The 15831-nt window shown below is 40.3% G+C and overlaps 1 protein-coding gene across 1 annotated transcript in view; it reads left to right on the forward strand.

Moving 5' to 3' along the window:
* Nucleotides 1–15831, forward strand: part of LOC139936032 (AN1-type zinc finger protein 2A-like) — a 91104-nt gene that overhangs the window by 40158 nt on the left and 35115 nt on the right. Inside the window, exon 6 of the mRNA XM_071930742.1 lies at nucleotides 12364–12447. Coding sequence (XP_071786843.1) covers nucleotides 12364–12447 — 84 coding nt within the window. The remainder of the gene's footprint in view (nucleotides 1–12363; nucleotides 12448–15831) is intronic.

Consider the following 15831-nt stretch of genomic DNA (forward strand, 5'->3'; position numbering starts at 1 on the left):
GAAGAATATTTTTCATTTTTTTGTGGATGGTAGGATGGTAGGGACTTGGGGTCCAAATAAACAACATTTACATTTCAAATCATAATATAACACGTTGCCATGGTAAAAGTTCATGTGTGTTTAGGCCACTTTGGGCCGATATTGGGGAATGAAAAACTGTTTTTTTTAGTTAATATTTACAACTCCACCCCACCAAAAAACAAAATTATTTCATAAAACCTTTTACATCACTACAAAGTATCATCCTTGGCTTTACTTGAGACAAAAAATATTGCTATAAATTTCACCCTTGTGCTATTTTTAGAACGTGCATTAGAGTATGTTTTTAGAACTTGCAAAATCAACATTTTTACCATATTTTTTGCCCTCAAAATTTCATTTTTTTCAGGGGTCTCAGAATATTTTCCTTTCGGTTTTGATCAGGGCCAAAATTTTTCTTTTTTATTTTTGGTAAGAAAAACTTGGCAAGTGTATCCTGATGTTAACAGTAATGTCTCAAAAATAGACTTTTTTCCTCAAACAGAAAAATGCATTTTGAATTGTTTTTTCTTCATATTGAATTTCTAACATTAAAAAGTTATAATTCTATCAATCTTGCAGCTTTTCCTTAGCACTAGTGGATTACCCAACATTGATCAGGAACTGTTGATGACCTTAATTTTACAATTTGCCCGGCCCAGCCCCAATCATATTTCTTGACATTGCATAAAACAATGTTTTGTGAATAGCGCCTCTTTTTGTGAAAGTGTTCCCTTTCGGTTGTTATTGGTGTTTTCATGTCTTCTGGGTAGAAACACTGTGTTTATTGTATCCTGTTGTGACTGATCATGCCTTAAGTATACAATAGTAATTTTTCCAAAAACAATGCATGCTTGTTAAAAATCTGGCACTGTTTCCATGCCCTTTGAGTAATGAATACAAAGTTTTTATTTAAACATAATGGTATCCAACCAAACCGAAACCAATGCTTTGCCACTGAGAGTTCTTGATTTGGCTACTTTACCTATTGTACAGGTATGATTCCCATTGCAAGTAGAGTGCGATGAGCATTCTTTACAAGTTGTCTTTAATACAGGGCCTACTCTCCTTGGTCCCTGCCTGCTACCAAATGTAAAACTTTTCTTAGAGATAGAGATCATAAACAATGTAGTTTCTGTGTTTGCGGCAGATGGTTTGGAGCATCCAATCATGTCCAACACAAACGTGGGAAATTAAAAAGCCCGCTTAAAAGTGTTGGAAAAGTTTGTCAAGATCTTATTAAAAACAATGATACTAACGATTTGCAAGATGAGCGTAAGAGATTATTTAAAAGGAACACGTTGCCTGGGATCGGTTAAGTTGGTCTTTGAAATGCGTTTGTAACGGTTTGTTTTAAAATGCATGGTTAGAAAGATGTTTTTGAGTGATACTTGTATGGATCATTATATTCTACTTTTAAAATATCTTTCTAATCATATGCATTTTTTAATAAACGTTTACAAACGCTTTTGAAATACCAACTCGACCGATCCAAGGCAACGTGTTCCTTTAATGAAACAACATTGAAAGAAGTTGTAAAAACTTGCACCTGCTGAACATAAATAAGTAAGATGCATTTGCAGTGACAAAAGTCTATTCAGGCTAGTTTGATATTTTTTCCATTCACTATCTTACTAATTCATAATTATTATATATGTCTCTGAGAACGTTGAGTTGTTTATCACATTGAGTTGTTTATCACGTTAAATAAACCAACTCTTTTATTGTTTGCAACAGTACAATTGAAAGGAACCCCAACATAGATGGGGGAACTGCTTACAGAAGGCCAAAGCAGGTGAATGGCCATTAGCCTTTTAGTCCCTGCACCGCCCGAGTTTGCTGAAATCCAATTTCTCGAGAGTCTTGCAGTAAATTACTGGAATCATAGTTCAAATTTTAAAAGATAGCCAAGGCTTAATGTGTATGCACAATTTTTTACCCTTTCGGTAATATTTGTATAAAAGTTCTCATGGGAACAATAAATGCCTCTCGTTAAACGGCTACGGTAATTTTTATGGCGAATACTTTTGTGCACGGATAAAATGAACACAATAGCTTTTCAAGGCTTTTGTCTGGCTCAATGCTCATACTGATTAAATGCGAAGGCGTTATTTTCGACAATATCATCATAAATGATGAACAGTTTCCTGTTTACTGATGAGCGTTTTATTTTTCGTAAGAGCTAAATTATTTCATCATCATTAGCTTTGACAAGTCAACTGTGAAGGGAGAATTAATAACGATCTATAACAACTAGATATATTAACAAATGCGTAGACCTACTAATGACTATCGAGTTTTCTTTTGATGTTCCTTTTTTTCTACAAACACAAGCTAGCGAGGTTTCCTCATACCGCATACAGTGTATCGCTATAATGCGGCTGGGCGGTACAGCGGCTAAATGGTTAGATACTTTGGATACAGTACTTGCTCACTTTTAGAGCCTCTTTGTTCTGATTGGGATGAAAATGTTTAGATCGGTAGCGGGCAGGGGACCAAGAAGACTGTTATAAGGCCATGTAAAGACAAGGACAGTAAAGATTGCTCACCGCACTACTTCTCTTCTTGCAATGTGAATCATACCTGTACAACTAGGTAAAGTAGTTATGACAAAACAAGAACTCAGTGGCTTAAAGAGCATGGAAACAGTGCCATATTCTTTTAACAAGCATGCTCGTTTTTGTTTTTTATCAATTCAAACTAAGGGATAACTTCAAAATGCATTTTTATTGTTTTTGGAAAAATTACCATTTTTGAGGCAGAAGTGTCACAACAGGATACAATAAACCAAAGTGTTTCTCCCCAGTAGACATGCAAACCATAATGATAGCCCAATCAAAACAAAAAGGGAAATATTCCGAGAACCAACAAAACATTAAAGACAGTCAGACTTTCTTGATGTGCAAGGGGAGTTAAAAAATGTGACTTTCAAAAAAAAAGGCGCTGTTCGCAAAACTGTTATTTTATTTTATGCAATGTCAAGAAATATGATTGGGCCAGGGCCGGGGTGGGGCAAATTATAAGATTTAGGTCATCAACAAGTCCTGATCAATGTTTGGTAATGCACTAAACCTACAAAGTGCTTATAAAAAGCTGCCAGATTGATGGAATTATAGCTAACTTTTTCATGTTATAAATTCAAAATGAAGCAAATATTTCAAAATGCATTTCTCTATGTTTTCGGGGAAAAGGGTCTATTTTTGAGACAGTTCTGTTACATCAGGATACAATTGCCCGAGTCTTTCTTACCAGAAATAATAAGACAAATTATGGCCCTGATCAAAACCGAAAGGAAAATATTCTGAGACCCCTGAAAAAATGGAATTTTAAGGGCAAAAAATATGGTAAAAATGTTGATTTTGCAAGCTCTAAAAACATACTGTAATGCCATTCTTAAAATAGCACAAGGGTGAAATTTATAGCAATATTTTTTGTCTCAAGTAAAGCCAAGGATGATACTTTGTAGTGATGTAAAAGGTTTTATGAAATATTTTTGTTTTTTGGTGGGGTGGAGTTGTAAATATTAACTTAAAAAAACAGTTTTTCATTCCCCAATATCGGCCCAAAGTGGCCTAAACACAAATGAACTGTTACCATGGCAACGTGTTATATTATGATTTGAAATGTTAATGTTGTTTATTTGCACCCCAAGTCCCTACCATCCACAAAGTATAAAAAAAAAATATTCCTTTTCTTTTACCATGGACACGTATGTCGATATTATGTGGAAAGACCCTTAAAAAGGCATTTTTCATGTTTTGGGGAAAAAAGTCTAGTTTTGAGGCAGTACTGGCCCAACAGGATACAATTGCCCAAGTTTTTGACACCAGATATGGAAAGACCAATGTTGGCCCTAATCACAGACGAAAGGAAAATTTTCTGAGACCCCTGGCAAGTTGACATTTTGGGGTCCAAAAATAGGGTAAAAATGTCGATTTTGCAAGTTCTAAAAACATACTGTAATGCATGGTGCAAAAATAGCACAAGGGTGATATTTAAAGCAATAATTTTTTTTCTCAAGGAAGGCCAAGGATGATACTTTATAGTGATGGAAAAGGTTTTTTGAATTAATATTGCATTTTGGTGGGGTGGAGTTGTAAATATGAGCTAAAAACCAGTTTTTCAGACCCCAAAATCGACCTAAAATGGCAAAAAAATAACTTGAGATTCATCTCCAAATTGATTGAGCGTGCTGTTGTTAGTCAACTTCATGACTATCTCCATGAAAATAACCTCCATGCTAAAATGCAGTCTGCTTATCGTCCTTTCCACAGTACTGAGACTGCTCTTGTTCGTGTGCAGGATGAAATCTTACGTGCACTGAACAACCATAAGGAAGCAATCCTCGTGCTGTTAGATTTTTCAGCTGCATTTGACACTATCAACCATGAGCATCTCATCCAACGTTTATCTTCACGCTATGGAATTACTGGAACTGCCCTTAACTGGTTCTCTTCTTATCTGAACAACAGAACCCAGCATGTCCTCATCAACAATGTTAAATCAGATCGCCATCATCTCTGGTGTGGTGTTCCACAAGGTTCTGTAGCTGGGCCACTTGAATTTATATTGTTCAGTGCACCCTTGCAAGACCTCATTGCTGCCCATGGTATTTCTAGTGTTGCTTACGCTGATGACACCCAGCTTTACATTACATTTGATCCAGCTGATCGCGCTTCTGCCATTGCAAAAGTTGAAGTGTGCATTCAAGATGTCAAATCTTGGGCGTTGTCAAATAAACTTGCTTTGAATGACTCAAAAACTGAGATTTTATTTTTAAGATCTCGTTTCGCAAAAAAGATTTCTCCGCCAACAGTACAAATTGCCCAGTCTGTCATTGAACCATCTGAATTTGCCCGTAATCTCGGTGTTTTTATGGATTCATCATTGTGCATGAGTAGACATGTTGATAATGTTTGCAAAGGAGCTCTCATGGCTATCAGGAAAATATCACAAATTCGCCGCTACCTGGATGAAGCTACTACTCTTCGTCTTGTTCATGCCTTCGTCACTACTAGACTTGATTCCTGCAATTCACTTCTGTATGGACTCCCCGATAAAGATCTTGCTAAAATTCAACGTGTACAGAACACAGCTGCTCGCCTCGTTACTTGTCTACCTCATTCTCACCATATTACACCTGTACTAATGCAATTGCATTGGCTCCCAGTTAAGTTTCGAACAGTTTACAAAATTCTTCTGTTAACTTTCAAGGCTCAAACATGTCAATCTCCTGCTTATTTATCTGAACTTGTTCATCATTATTCCCCTACTCGGACTTTACGATCATCTCAACAGTCATTGCTTTCTGCTACTAGAGCTTCTTCCATTTTTTATGGCCACAGATCTTTTTCTTACGCCGCACCGTTTCTTTGGAATAGTCTTCCTGTGCATATTCGCCAAGCTAATACTTTACAATATTTTAAGTCCCTGTTGAAAACTCATTTGTTTAAAGCTTCTTTTTTGTAATTTGCCTATTTGTATCTTGTATCTTTCTCTAATTGTTTATTTTATTGTTTCTTTTATGCGCTTAGAGGCTTTTGCATTAGGCGCTTTACAAATGTCTTATTATTATTATTATTATTATTATTATTATTATTATTACAGAAAATAGCTCACCTTTGATATCTACAGATGCATTTACAATGCGCAAACGCAAGCGACCTCGCTGAACAAAAACAAAGCACCCATCATTGCACTGCAGGTCCCGTGTGTACACACAAATTACACCCTTCTTTTTACAGCTCCAAAATATTGTGAAGTCGTTTTTTCCCCCAAGGTCTAACACTATATGCATAGGCAAGCTGTCCAGTTTCCGAACAACTCTGTTACGATGTCAGAAACCTTAACAGAAAAATGAAATGTAGATCCTACGGTGGTCTTCCCTCAACCTTAGAGTTCGACGTCCATGCAACATGTCAGAGATGTCGCATTTTTCTTCGCAGGAAAAACCGTGAAGGGTCTGCTCCTGCTGGTCTACTGCAGATTGGAGTTATTTTACGGCCTGGCAGGATAGTCTAGCTGCACGTTACCTACATGTACCCAACGAGAAAGTTCCCAGGTTTTGTTGGAGATTCTCTAAGATACATGTACAACTTCTTCTTCTAACCAAACGATGTTTTCACCAGCTCCCCCTCTTGATGTCAACTTGTCAATGGCAAACTGTGGTGCTTTGGAAGATTTGTCATCCTCCAGTCATGTTTTTGATCATTCCCTGCCTCTGCCGGACAGTCTCATCTACACCGGGTTCCAGCAAAAGAGTTCCGGGCATTTCCTTCACACCATACCGCCCACTGCTGGCCCTCAAAATGGTCTTTCTTCTCTGGTGATCCTCGCAGATTTCAGTCAACACCCTACAATACCTTTTCGGCGCCCATTTGTTTTTTTTGCCGGCTACTTCCCGCAGGAACAGCCACCGGATTACGAAGGTTTTTCTTGCTTGGACGTCTGCCCACCACCGCAGATTATTCTCAGCGTCACTTCCTTGGCGGCATCGGGGATCACTCCGAGTTTTGCTGCTCCCGTTCTAGAGGATCCCGTTCTCGATCCCACTCACCGAATATACCTCACTGTGGATCACTTGTGGACGATCCCTGTTCACCAAGACGTCATTTGCCTGGTCACTGCTTCTCTTCTAGATCCTCCCCAAGGAGCTCAGTTGGGCAAGATTTTGATTTGATGAATCCTGGTACAACTTCCATGTTTCACAGAAGGAAAGTTGTCATCTCTGAAGTGAGTAATATTTTACAGTTTCCTTCTCCTTCTCCCAAAGAGGTTCCCTGCTTGCCTTTTTGCAGGGGTTCTGCCCAACTCACTCCTCCACCAAAGTTTACCATTCCTGTAGACAGCTTCTGCTCTGAGAAATTTGAAGAAAAAGCATGTAAGAGTTCCTGCCCGTGAATCATCTCTCTTCAATACGAATACTAAAGATACTGATAAATTTTTCACGGTGCCAAAAACTTCATCTAAAGTTGAAGATAAGCTTTGGTCTGATAAACCTACCCCAAAAAATATCTTCCCAGATAAACGCACTAAAGACCTCAACAGTTCTCTCGAGAAGCTGGGCCGTCATTTACGCTATGGGGCCAAGGTTTCTAACATGTCTATATTATTGTTCGATACTCTCGCTCGGGCTTCAAAGGACCCTGCGATAGTGGATCCAGAGCTCCTGCCAGTCATGTTTAGTTTTCTTGATGACTGCCTTGGTTCATGTTTACAGTCAATTACTATTCGGCTATGGCTACTTCCCTGCGTAGGTCGCTCATTCTCGATCAGCCCTACTGGCCCTCACAGTGCTCCAGTAAAACAGATGGAAAAATTACCTTTGCTCAGGAGTGATCTCTTCACAAATAAATTTGAGGATACTATGCTTCAAGAGGCCAAGCTTCTTAAGACTGACTGGAAGAACAACCTGCGTCGACCCTCAAATAAATCTTCTTCACTGCCCCCACGCACCACCAACAAGGGCAGGAAAAGCAACAAATGGCCTCTTCGTCGCCCCTACCAGTCCAATTTTCGTCGACCAAGGGCCAACTTTTCTCGCTCAGCAGCCAACCCAGGTTAACGCTCCCAATTCTCTGCAGCTGAGGCAACACCCTCTAGCTCAACCCACTCCTTCAAGACGCAGCGGTTTCGAGGACCCACGAGACAATGACTCCACATTACCGCTAACCTCATGTCTCACCGGCTCCGGGATAGGTGGGTGGTCGGTTGTCAGACGTTGGGACTTTAATCGCAACAAATTTAAAAAAATATATATATATATATATAAATGATTTAGGATTTAACAAAGAAAAATTTACTAGAGCGGGATTTAAACCAACGACCTCCGGTTTAACGTGCCGGCGCTCTACCAACTGAGCTATCTAGCCCTATGTTGATGGTCTCCCAATTTTGTCAATATCTTTGTTCGGGGGGTGCAGATAGGGGCAGACAGGGCAGATAGATGTGTAAATCTGAGTGTCGTCTGCGTACATGTGTAGTTCCAAGCCATGTTTACGAATGATCTGTCCAAGAGGAAGAGTATATATCAAAAACAGCAGGGGGCCAAGGACGGAACCTTGTGGAACACCAGACAGCAGCTCACGAGGTTGCGAGAAATGGTTGTTGATATGGAGACGTTGCGTTCTTCCAGACAGGTATGATGCACTCCCAGCAGTTCTTCCATAAGAGCTAGTAACACTTTGTGGTCGATCGTGTCAAAAGCGGCACTGAGGTCAAGCAGAACTAAAATGGTGATACCTTGCTTTTCCATTGTCCACATGATGTCGTTATGAACCCGAAGGAGTGCTGTTTCGGTGCTGTGAAAGCGCTTGTATGCAGACTGCATGGGCTCATGAAGATGGTGATCACTCATGTAGTTGGTCAGCTGTCTGGCGACAACTCGTTCAAGTACTTTGGATATGAAGGTCAGGTTGCTGACAGGGCGGTAATTCTTTAGAGTATTGGCATCCAAACTTGGTTTCTTCAGCAACGGTGTGATAACTGCAGATTTAAGACAAGATGGAACTACACCTGATTTGAGGGATGCGTTCACAATACTACTGATGGTAAGTAGAAGAGTGTCCAGAAACTGCTTAACCAGCCAAGATGGTATTGGGTCTAGAACACAAGATGGGCTAGGTGACTTCGAAATAATCTCGCCTACTTCTTCGTCGCAAGTTGTTGTGAAGGAATCCAAGGACGAGCCTAATCTGGATCGTGGAATTGCAACAGATGTGGCAGAAGAGAGGCCGTTTCTGACTGAATTTTGTCTCCTTCCTTCTGGCTCCCAAGATTTTTCAACCAGTGTGCGACCGATCATCAATCTTCGCCCCCTTAGTGCCTTTTTCGAACCAGGCATTTCCCAGAGGAGCTGTCCTTAAGAGTCATCCATGTGTACATATCACCGGAGCCAACACAAGACCTACCAGTCCCAGTGCCTCCAGGGGTCCTTACCAGAATCACTTTCTATGTACCTGGTCGACTGGCTGATCCCTTATTCGGTCACTTGTCAAGGCTCTTCAACGAACCTAAGGCTCATTATCAACGTAGGGAGGTCTTCTCTAGTTCCATCTCAAAGCCCAACATTTCTTGGGGCATCCCTCAACATGATGACCGGGAAGGTTAATGTGGCCTCACCAGAGCGGAATTAGCTCAAATATTCCTTACTCCCTCAATTCTCCCAGCCAGGGTCTGACTTCGTCTTTGTGAATTTGGCCAGTCTTGAAGACCCAGTACCGTGGTGCAGAATGCTCATGCGCCATCTTCAGCTTTTTTGGATTTTTCCTTTTTCTTTACTCGTGCACACGTGGGAACTCCCAAAGTGGTGCATTCCCCATCGGACCTTACTACCGATACACCACCCTTTGGGTAAGCAGTTTTACAGAGTGGTCCCTCCACTACCCCACAGTCCGACTAAATTTTCAATAATATGGACACGCCTCACATAGACCGGTTTGCATCCCAAACTCAATCACAAGCTTCCAACGCTGCTTTGTACACGACATGCCCATTCCTGAGCTCGATTGGACAGGCCTCCTTGGGTACATCTTTTCCCCATTTTCTTTGCTACCTTGATTGCTACAAAGGATCAAACAACAGATCTGCAAGGGACCTTGCAACATTGCATCAAATGGTGCAGCTAGAAAGTATTCAGCCTCCATTCTGCATCTGTAAAATCTCATCCTTTTCAAAAGCTTACTGTTCGGCGCTATGAGCAATGACTGTTAGATTAGCGTCTTATAAGGGGATTGGGATTCTTCTTCTTCACCTTCAAATTACAACCATTCTTGACAACAGATCTATCATTGGTGTCTTACTCGGAGGGCTTGGCTATAGCTCAAACCTTTATAAACGCCACTTCCATTTACACCTTTTGGGCAGCATGTTCGATGACATACCACGCACCAAAAGGCTGACTCCTTCGTGGGACCTCTGCAGCGTACTTCTCAGTGGTCAAAGTCTCCCTCGGACTCAGCGGGATCCTGTTCCTTCATTTGCTGACAGTCAAAACAGTCTTTCCGCTAGCGGCCTCTATGGCCCGTCCTAGAAGTAAATTTCACGCTCTGTTCCTAAAACCAGGCCACTTGCGCTGAGTACCAGGGGGCGTTCAACGAATTCCACACTTCGGCTTCTTGACTCAGAACCAGTCGCCAAATTTTTTAACCCCAGATATCTTTGTCAAAGTTTAACACGCTTTTCAAGCATCTAGGATGACAAGCTGCCCTGTCCACATTCTAAAATATTTTGGTTTGTTTGGACGAAAGGGCTGTGGGGTGACACAATGCAACTTTTCATTACGACAGTTCGATGCCTGGTCGTCCAAGTAGAGCATATGAAAATCAGCCAGCGTCAGCTCTGCCTGGCGAACCGTTAATGGCGCGTGTGACTACATCTTAGCTCTCTTTCAGGGGGTGATTATTCCAGGGTTTGTGCATGGAGCCTGCTAAGAAAATCCCTCAACCTTCACTTCCTGCAACCTGCAAGATGTGCTGCATTCAGACAGTCACATGGACAGACAAGTTCTACGCTCAGCAGCACAGTCAACAACCCGGAGACACAGTAGAACTGCCGACTTGACCTCTTAAGAGCACCTTAAGCACAGCATACTGGTGTTTCTTAACAACTCCTGTTTTCATTGTTTCAGGCATAATTAGTTAAGATGTGTACTCTCTGGGCACTACACTGCATGTCCTGTTCCCTCCCTATCTAACGGCTTAACGGTGCTACTCTGCATTTGTAGGTATTGGAGGTGAGCTATTTTCTGTAATAGAATCTCCCAAAATCCGCAGGGATTTTCTATTCTATATAAGAAAATACTCACCTCCGATACCTTCCCTCCCAAAAGGTTTAAAAAGGGTCTAGGGACTTAACACAGAAAAGGCTCAGATATAAAGAAGGGCGTTATTTGTGTGTACACACGGGACCTGCAGTGCAAGGAGGGGTGCTTTTTTTTTGTTCAGCGGAGTCGCTTGCGCTTGCGCATTGTAAATGCAAGGTATCGGAGGTGAGTATTTTCTTATATAGAATAGAAAATCCCTGTGGTTTTTGGGAGAATTTGTACCCACTTCTGAACACAAAACTTATCCAAATGCGAAAGCCTTTTCATTGGTCATTGAGGCCTCATCAGCTTCTTCTTTTAACTTCATCACACGTTAATTGTACACCCTCTCGACCAATGCACGTGCGTGTATGTATAAACCAGCTTTTAGTAGATTCCCATTAAGGTGTAGATTTACAATTGGGGTTTCAAAATATTTAAGACCAAATAAACACCCATGTCCAAGAGTTTTACTTTTGTTAACATAATAAATAGTGTACTATTTGCGAATTATGTCTCTTCCATAAAGACCAAGAAACCGTACCCAGTCTCTATCCACTTCAACAGCCCCAATCATAGTGTCAATGATGTTGAACTTCTGGTGGTTGAAGTTCAATGGTGATGACACACACCGCAAGCACATAGAGTCACACTGGATTCACCAACTCAAGACAGTCAAACCCTTTGGACTAAACATAAACACTGGTGTTTAATAACTTCCCATTTCCCTCCACTTCACTCCTGTCTGAGAATTTATGTGTTGTATATATTTTGTAAATAAAGTGTAATTAATTATTTGTTTAAGTTGTTTTTATAAATACGTTACCATAACTATCTCATGTAGTAACCTTTTTTTCCACAGGTGCCTCACACCTATTTTTAATGTCATCCTACCTTTGATCTTGCTATTTTTTTTATTAGTTGACCATTAGTTGCATCATGATGCAACCTACTCTCTAATCCTACCCTTTCATGTTTCCCTGCGTTGTTATCGAACAATGCATTTACCACTTTTATGGTCCAGTAATCCATCCTTTCATACTTTTACATCCTTTGTCCTCGCCACTTTACTCCTATTGGTTCATCTATAGCCACCAATTGTTTCTGAAATAGATTGGCTGTTATTTTCCCGCTTCTTTCTGGATCCTTCCCTTAATCCCTTTCCCCTCTTCTTTTCTATAAATGGATATGTATTTGTTTGTACTTGTTTATGCCTCTGAAGAAGGTCCGGTTTGGATTAAAAGCTAAGGCCATCTACCCTACTCATTATAAATAATCTACTATTATGTGTATTTGTTTTAAAAGCTCAAACTAATTTATACAAGTTGTGATGAGAATTTTTGTTGTTCAGTTTTGTCATTACAAATAATTTAAAACAAAATTTTATTTCATTAAAAATGAAGTTTTAATTTTGACATGCTTTCTCGCGCGAGACTTGCACAGTCTATTTTCTCTAGCAATTTTGATAGCTTACCTATTTCAAGTCAGAAAACACTGAATAGCTTATATAAATTTATAGAATTCTTTTATTGTTTTCTCTACAGTGTTGCAGCTATAAATAGGGCTACAACCAGTGGACAAAAACCTCAAGAGACAGCTCTTGCTCATATTGGAAGAAATCTTGACAAGTAAGTATTACCCAATTTTTCTACATACAATGCATATTAGACGCAGCTTAGCTGACTTTCAAAGGTACCAAATATCATTATGTCTTATCTAGTGAGTGCGCCTTATCTGGTAGGGCCTATCGCTCGACATCAATGTGATGAGGACAACTTGTCTTTTATACTTATAAATAATCTTAGCCTTTGCCAGTTACACCGTTAGAGGGTTAACCGACCGTTTATTTGGACACATTCATCCTCTAGCTTGGGCATCAGGCTCCCTGAGCTCAATCGGACAGGTGTACATACTCCTTTCCCCACTTTCCCTGCTACCTTGAGTACTACAAATGATCAGAGCACAGCTGCAAGGGACCTTAACAACATTGCATCAAATGGTGCAGCAAGAAAGTTTTCATTCCCTGTTCTGAATCTTTAACAGATGTTGGGGATTTTCTTCTTCACCTGTTTCGCTCAGGCCTCCAAATTACAACCATTCCTGGCCACAGACCTGTCACTGGTGTCTTACTTAGAGGGTTTGGCGATAACTCCCACCTTTCTAAACAACACTTCCTATTCACACCTTCTGGAGGGCATATCCGTTGATAGACCACGTACTAAAAGGCCTACTCCTTCCTTGGACCTTGGCAGCGTACTTCTCAGTTGTCAAAGTCTCCCTCTGAACCAGCTGGATCCTGTTCTCTTCATTTGCTGACAGTCAAAACAGTCTTTCTGCTTGCAGCCTCCTAGGCCTGTTGTAGAAGTGAACTTCATGCTGTGTTCTTAGAACCAGGCCACTTGCGCTGGGAACCCAGGGGCATCGACTAGTTCCACAAATCGGCTTCTTGACTAAGAACCAGTCGCCAAAATTTGTCAACCCCAGATATCTTTGTCCCTAGTCTAACATGATTTTCAAGCATCAACGAGGACAAGCTATGGTGCCCTGTCCACATTCTGAAATTGTATATTGATCAGACGAAAGGGCTGCAGGGTGACACAATCAATGCAGCTATGTGTCATGACTGTTCTGCCATACATGTACCATGCAGCCTCTGCAACTACTATTGCACGGTAGATTCTTGAAGCTATGAGCCTAACATCAACTACAACACCTGAGCCTGCTGCTACTCAGCCATGTGGGTCAATGCTCAGGCCTCCAAGTGGAGCATATGAAAACCAGCCAGCATCGGCTGAGCCAGGCAGATGGTCGATGTTCAGACAAGTTCTACGCTCAGCAGCACAGTCAACAACCCGGAGACACAGTAGAACTGCCGACTTGACCTCTTAAGAGCACCTCAAGCACAGCATACTGGTATGTCTTTCTTAACAGCTCCTGTTTTTCATTGTTTCAGGTATAATTAGTTAAGGTGTGTACTCTCTGGGCACTACACTGCATGTCCTGTTCCCTCCCTATCTAACGGCTTAACGCTCTGCATTTGTACATGTAGGTATTGGAGGTGAGCTATTTTCTGTAATAGAATCTCCCAAAATCCGCAGGGATTTGCTATTCTATATAAGAAAATACTCACCTCCGATATCTTCCCTCCCAAAAGGTTATTTTAAAAATGTTTAAAAAGGGGGTTCAGGGACTTTCCACAAAAGGGCTCAGGCAAAAAAAGAAGGGCGTATCTTGTGTGTAGATATAGGACCTGCATTGCAAGGAGGGGTGCTTTGTTTTTGTTCAGCAGAGTTGCTTGCTCTTGCGCATTGTATGCATTTGTAGATATTGGAGGTGAGTATTTTCCTATAGAACAGAAAATCCCAGTGGATTTTTTGAGAATCTCTGCAATGTGCATGTCAAAAGATTTAAAACGTTTTCTAGGTATTGTCATTCCTCACATTATCCTAGAATGGGACACTTTTTCACAGTATTGCGCGTGCTCAGACCTACGCGCGCAAAACTTGGCATGTGCATGCGCATGCGCACTCAGAGCCGCAAAATAGGACCGTTATGTCTGCTGCCGCCAGTGTCTCAAAAGTCTTCTATTGGCACATCATTCACTTTTCTCATTACTGTAAGTACATTGCGCCAACATACCATCCATGTTTTCTTGTATTTGGTTAAGTTTATTGTTCCTAAACAGATTTCAAGTAAAAAATAATCGGGATCATTGTCACATCATGGAATGGGACTGGATTTCCCCTTGCTGACTATACAGTGGTACAGCTAGACCAAGCCAAAATACACAAAAATGATTTTTAGGAAAACATTGTCTGCATTAAACAAAATTGATCTTATTTATTAACAAAGAAATATTAATGACCTATAAACTCAATGAAAACATAGTCCTACACCTTACAAATTATTGAGCCAGTTCAAGCAAGGGACTCAATCTACTTTGCTTCACAAGATTCTCCCTAGATCGATTGTTCTGGTTTGAGGCGCACTTCTGTGCTCCGTAAACTACAAATCCGTAAATCAAGCAAAGCCAATCTATGACAATGAAATCTCAATTTCTATTTCCTTAAAATTGTCTTTCAATGTTCATGTTTGTTGATTGCAGGTAAATGTTCAATCTTGTAGCTTTCTCCGATTATATCTGAGGGTGTTTGGTTACTTGCCCGCCTCCTTTGAGTGACGATACTGCAATCTTTTGTTCTGCTGGAGCTCTTTCCAGCTAATCCTCTATGATAGTATAGACCACTCATCTTACATACCGCCCTCTATTGACCAGTAAAAATATTGAATGGAAGAAAACTATTGCATTAATTTGTACATGTTTTTTGTTTCAGCCTATTCTCCTAAACCATAACGTCAAAAGAGTTAAATCATAATTCTATCAAATTAAAAATTAGAACCTAAGCTTAATTCCTTATGTAATTTTGTTTTAAACTCTTAATTAATTAACCACGTGACCCTCATTTGCATATTTAATTGGGAAATCTTTGTAACACCATATCTCAAGAAGTACCGGGCCGATTTTTAACCTGTTTGTAGTTTAAGACTCCTTGGGGATAGGAGAAAAAATTGAAAAAAACCTCAATTTGACTTCTAATTCCAGGTCAACCAGAAGTGGGACCATATCTCAAGAACTACACAACCGATTTTCAAACTTGTTTCAGTTACAGACTCCTTGGGCGTTAGAGATTAGCATTAGGTTACCGTGACTCCATGAAGTGGCACCATAACTCAAGACACTATACAATAATTATTTTGCAAACTTTTTTCAGTCATATACTCCTTGGTAATTTTAGCACATAATCCAAGCAAAAGAACACGGAACAGCTTTGTATTTGTTCACAAATTATAATTATTATTATTATTCTTTGTTTCCGCCTAAAACCCCATAGTGTTTGTACAGCGTTTTTGTTTAGGCCCCTACTCCTAAAGTATTAGGATAAAATAGTTAAATCAAATTGAAGCTTAGAACCTAAGCTTACTCTAATAAAAAAGTGTAAAAATTCTTCATT

Source organism: Asterias amurensis, chromosome 4, assembly GCF_032118995.1.
Source record: "Asterias amurensis chromosome 4, ASM3211899v1".
Classification (NCBI taxonomy): Eukaryota; Metazoa; Echinodermata; class Asteroidea; order Forcipulatida; family Asteriidae; genus Asterias; species Asterias amurensis.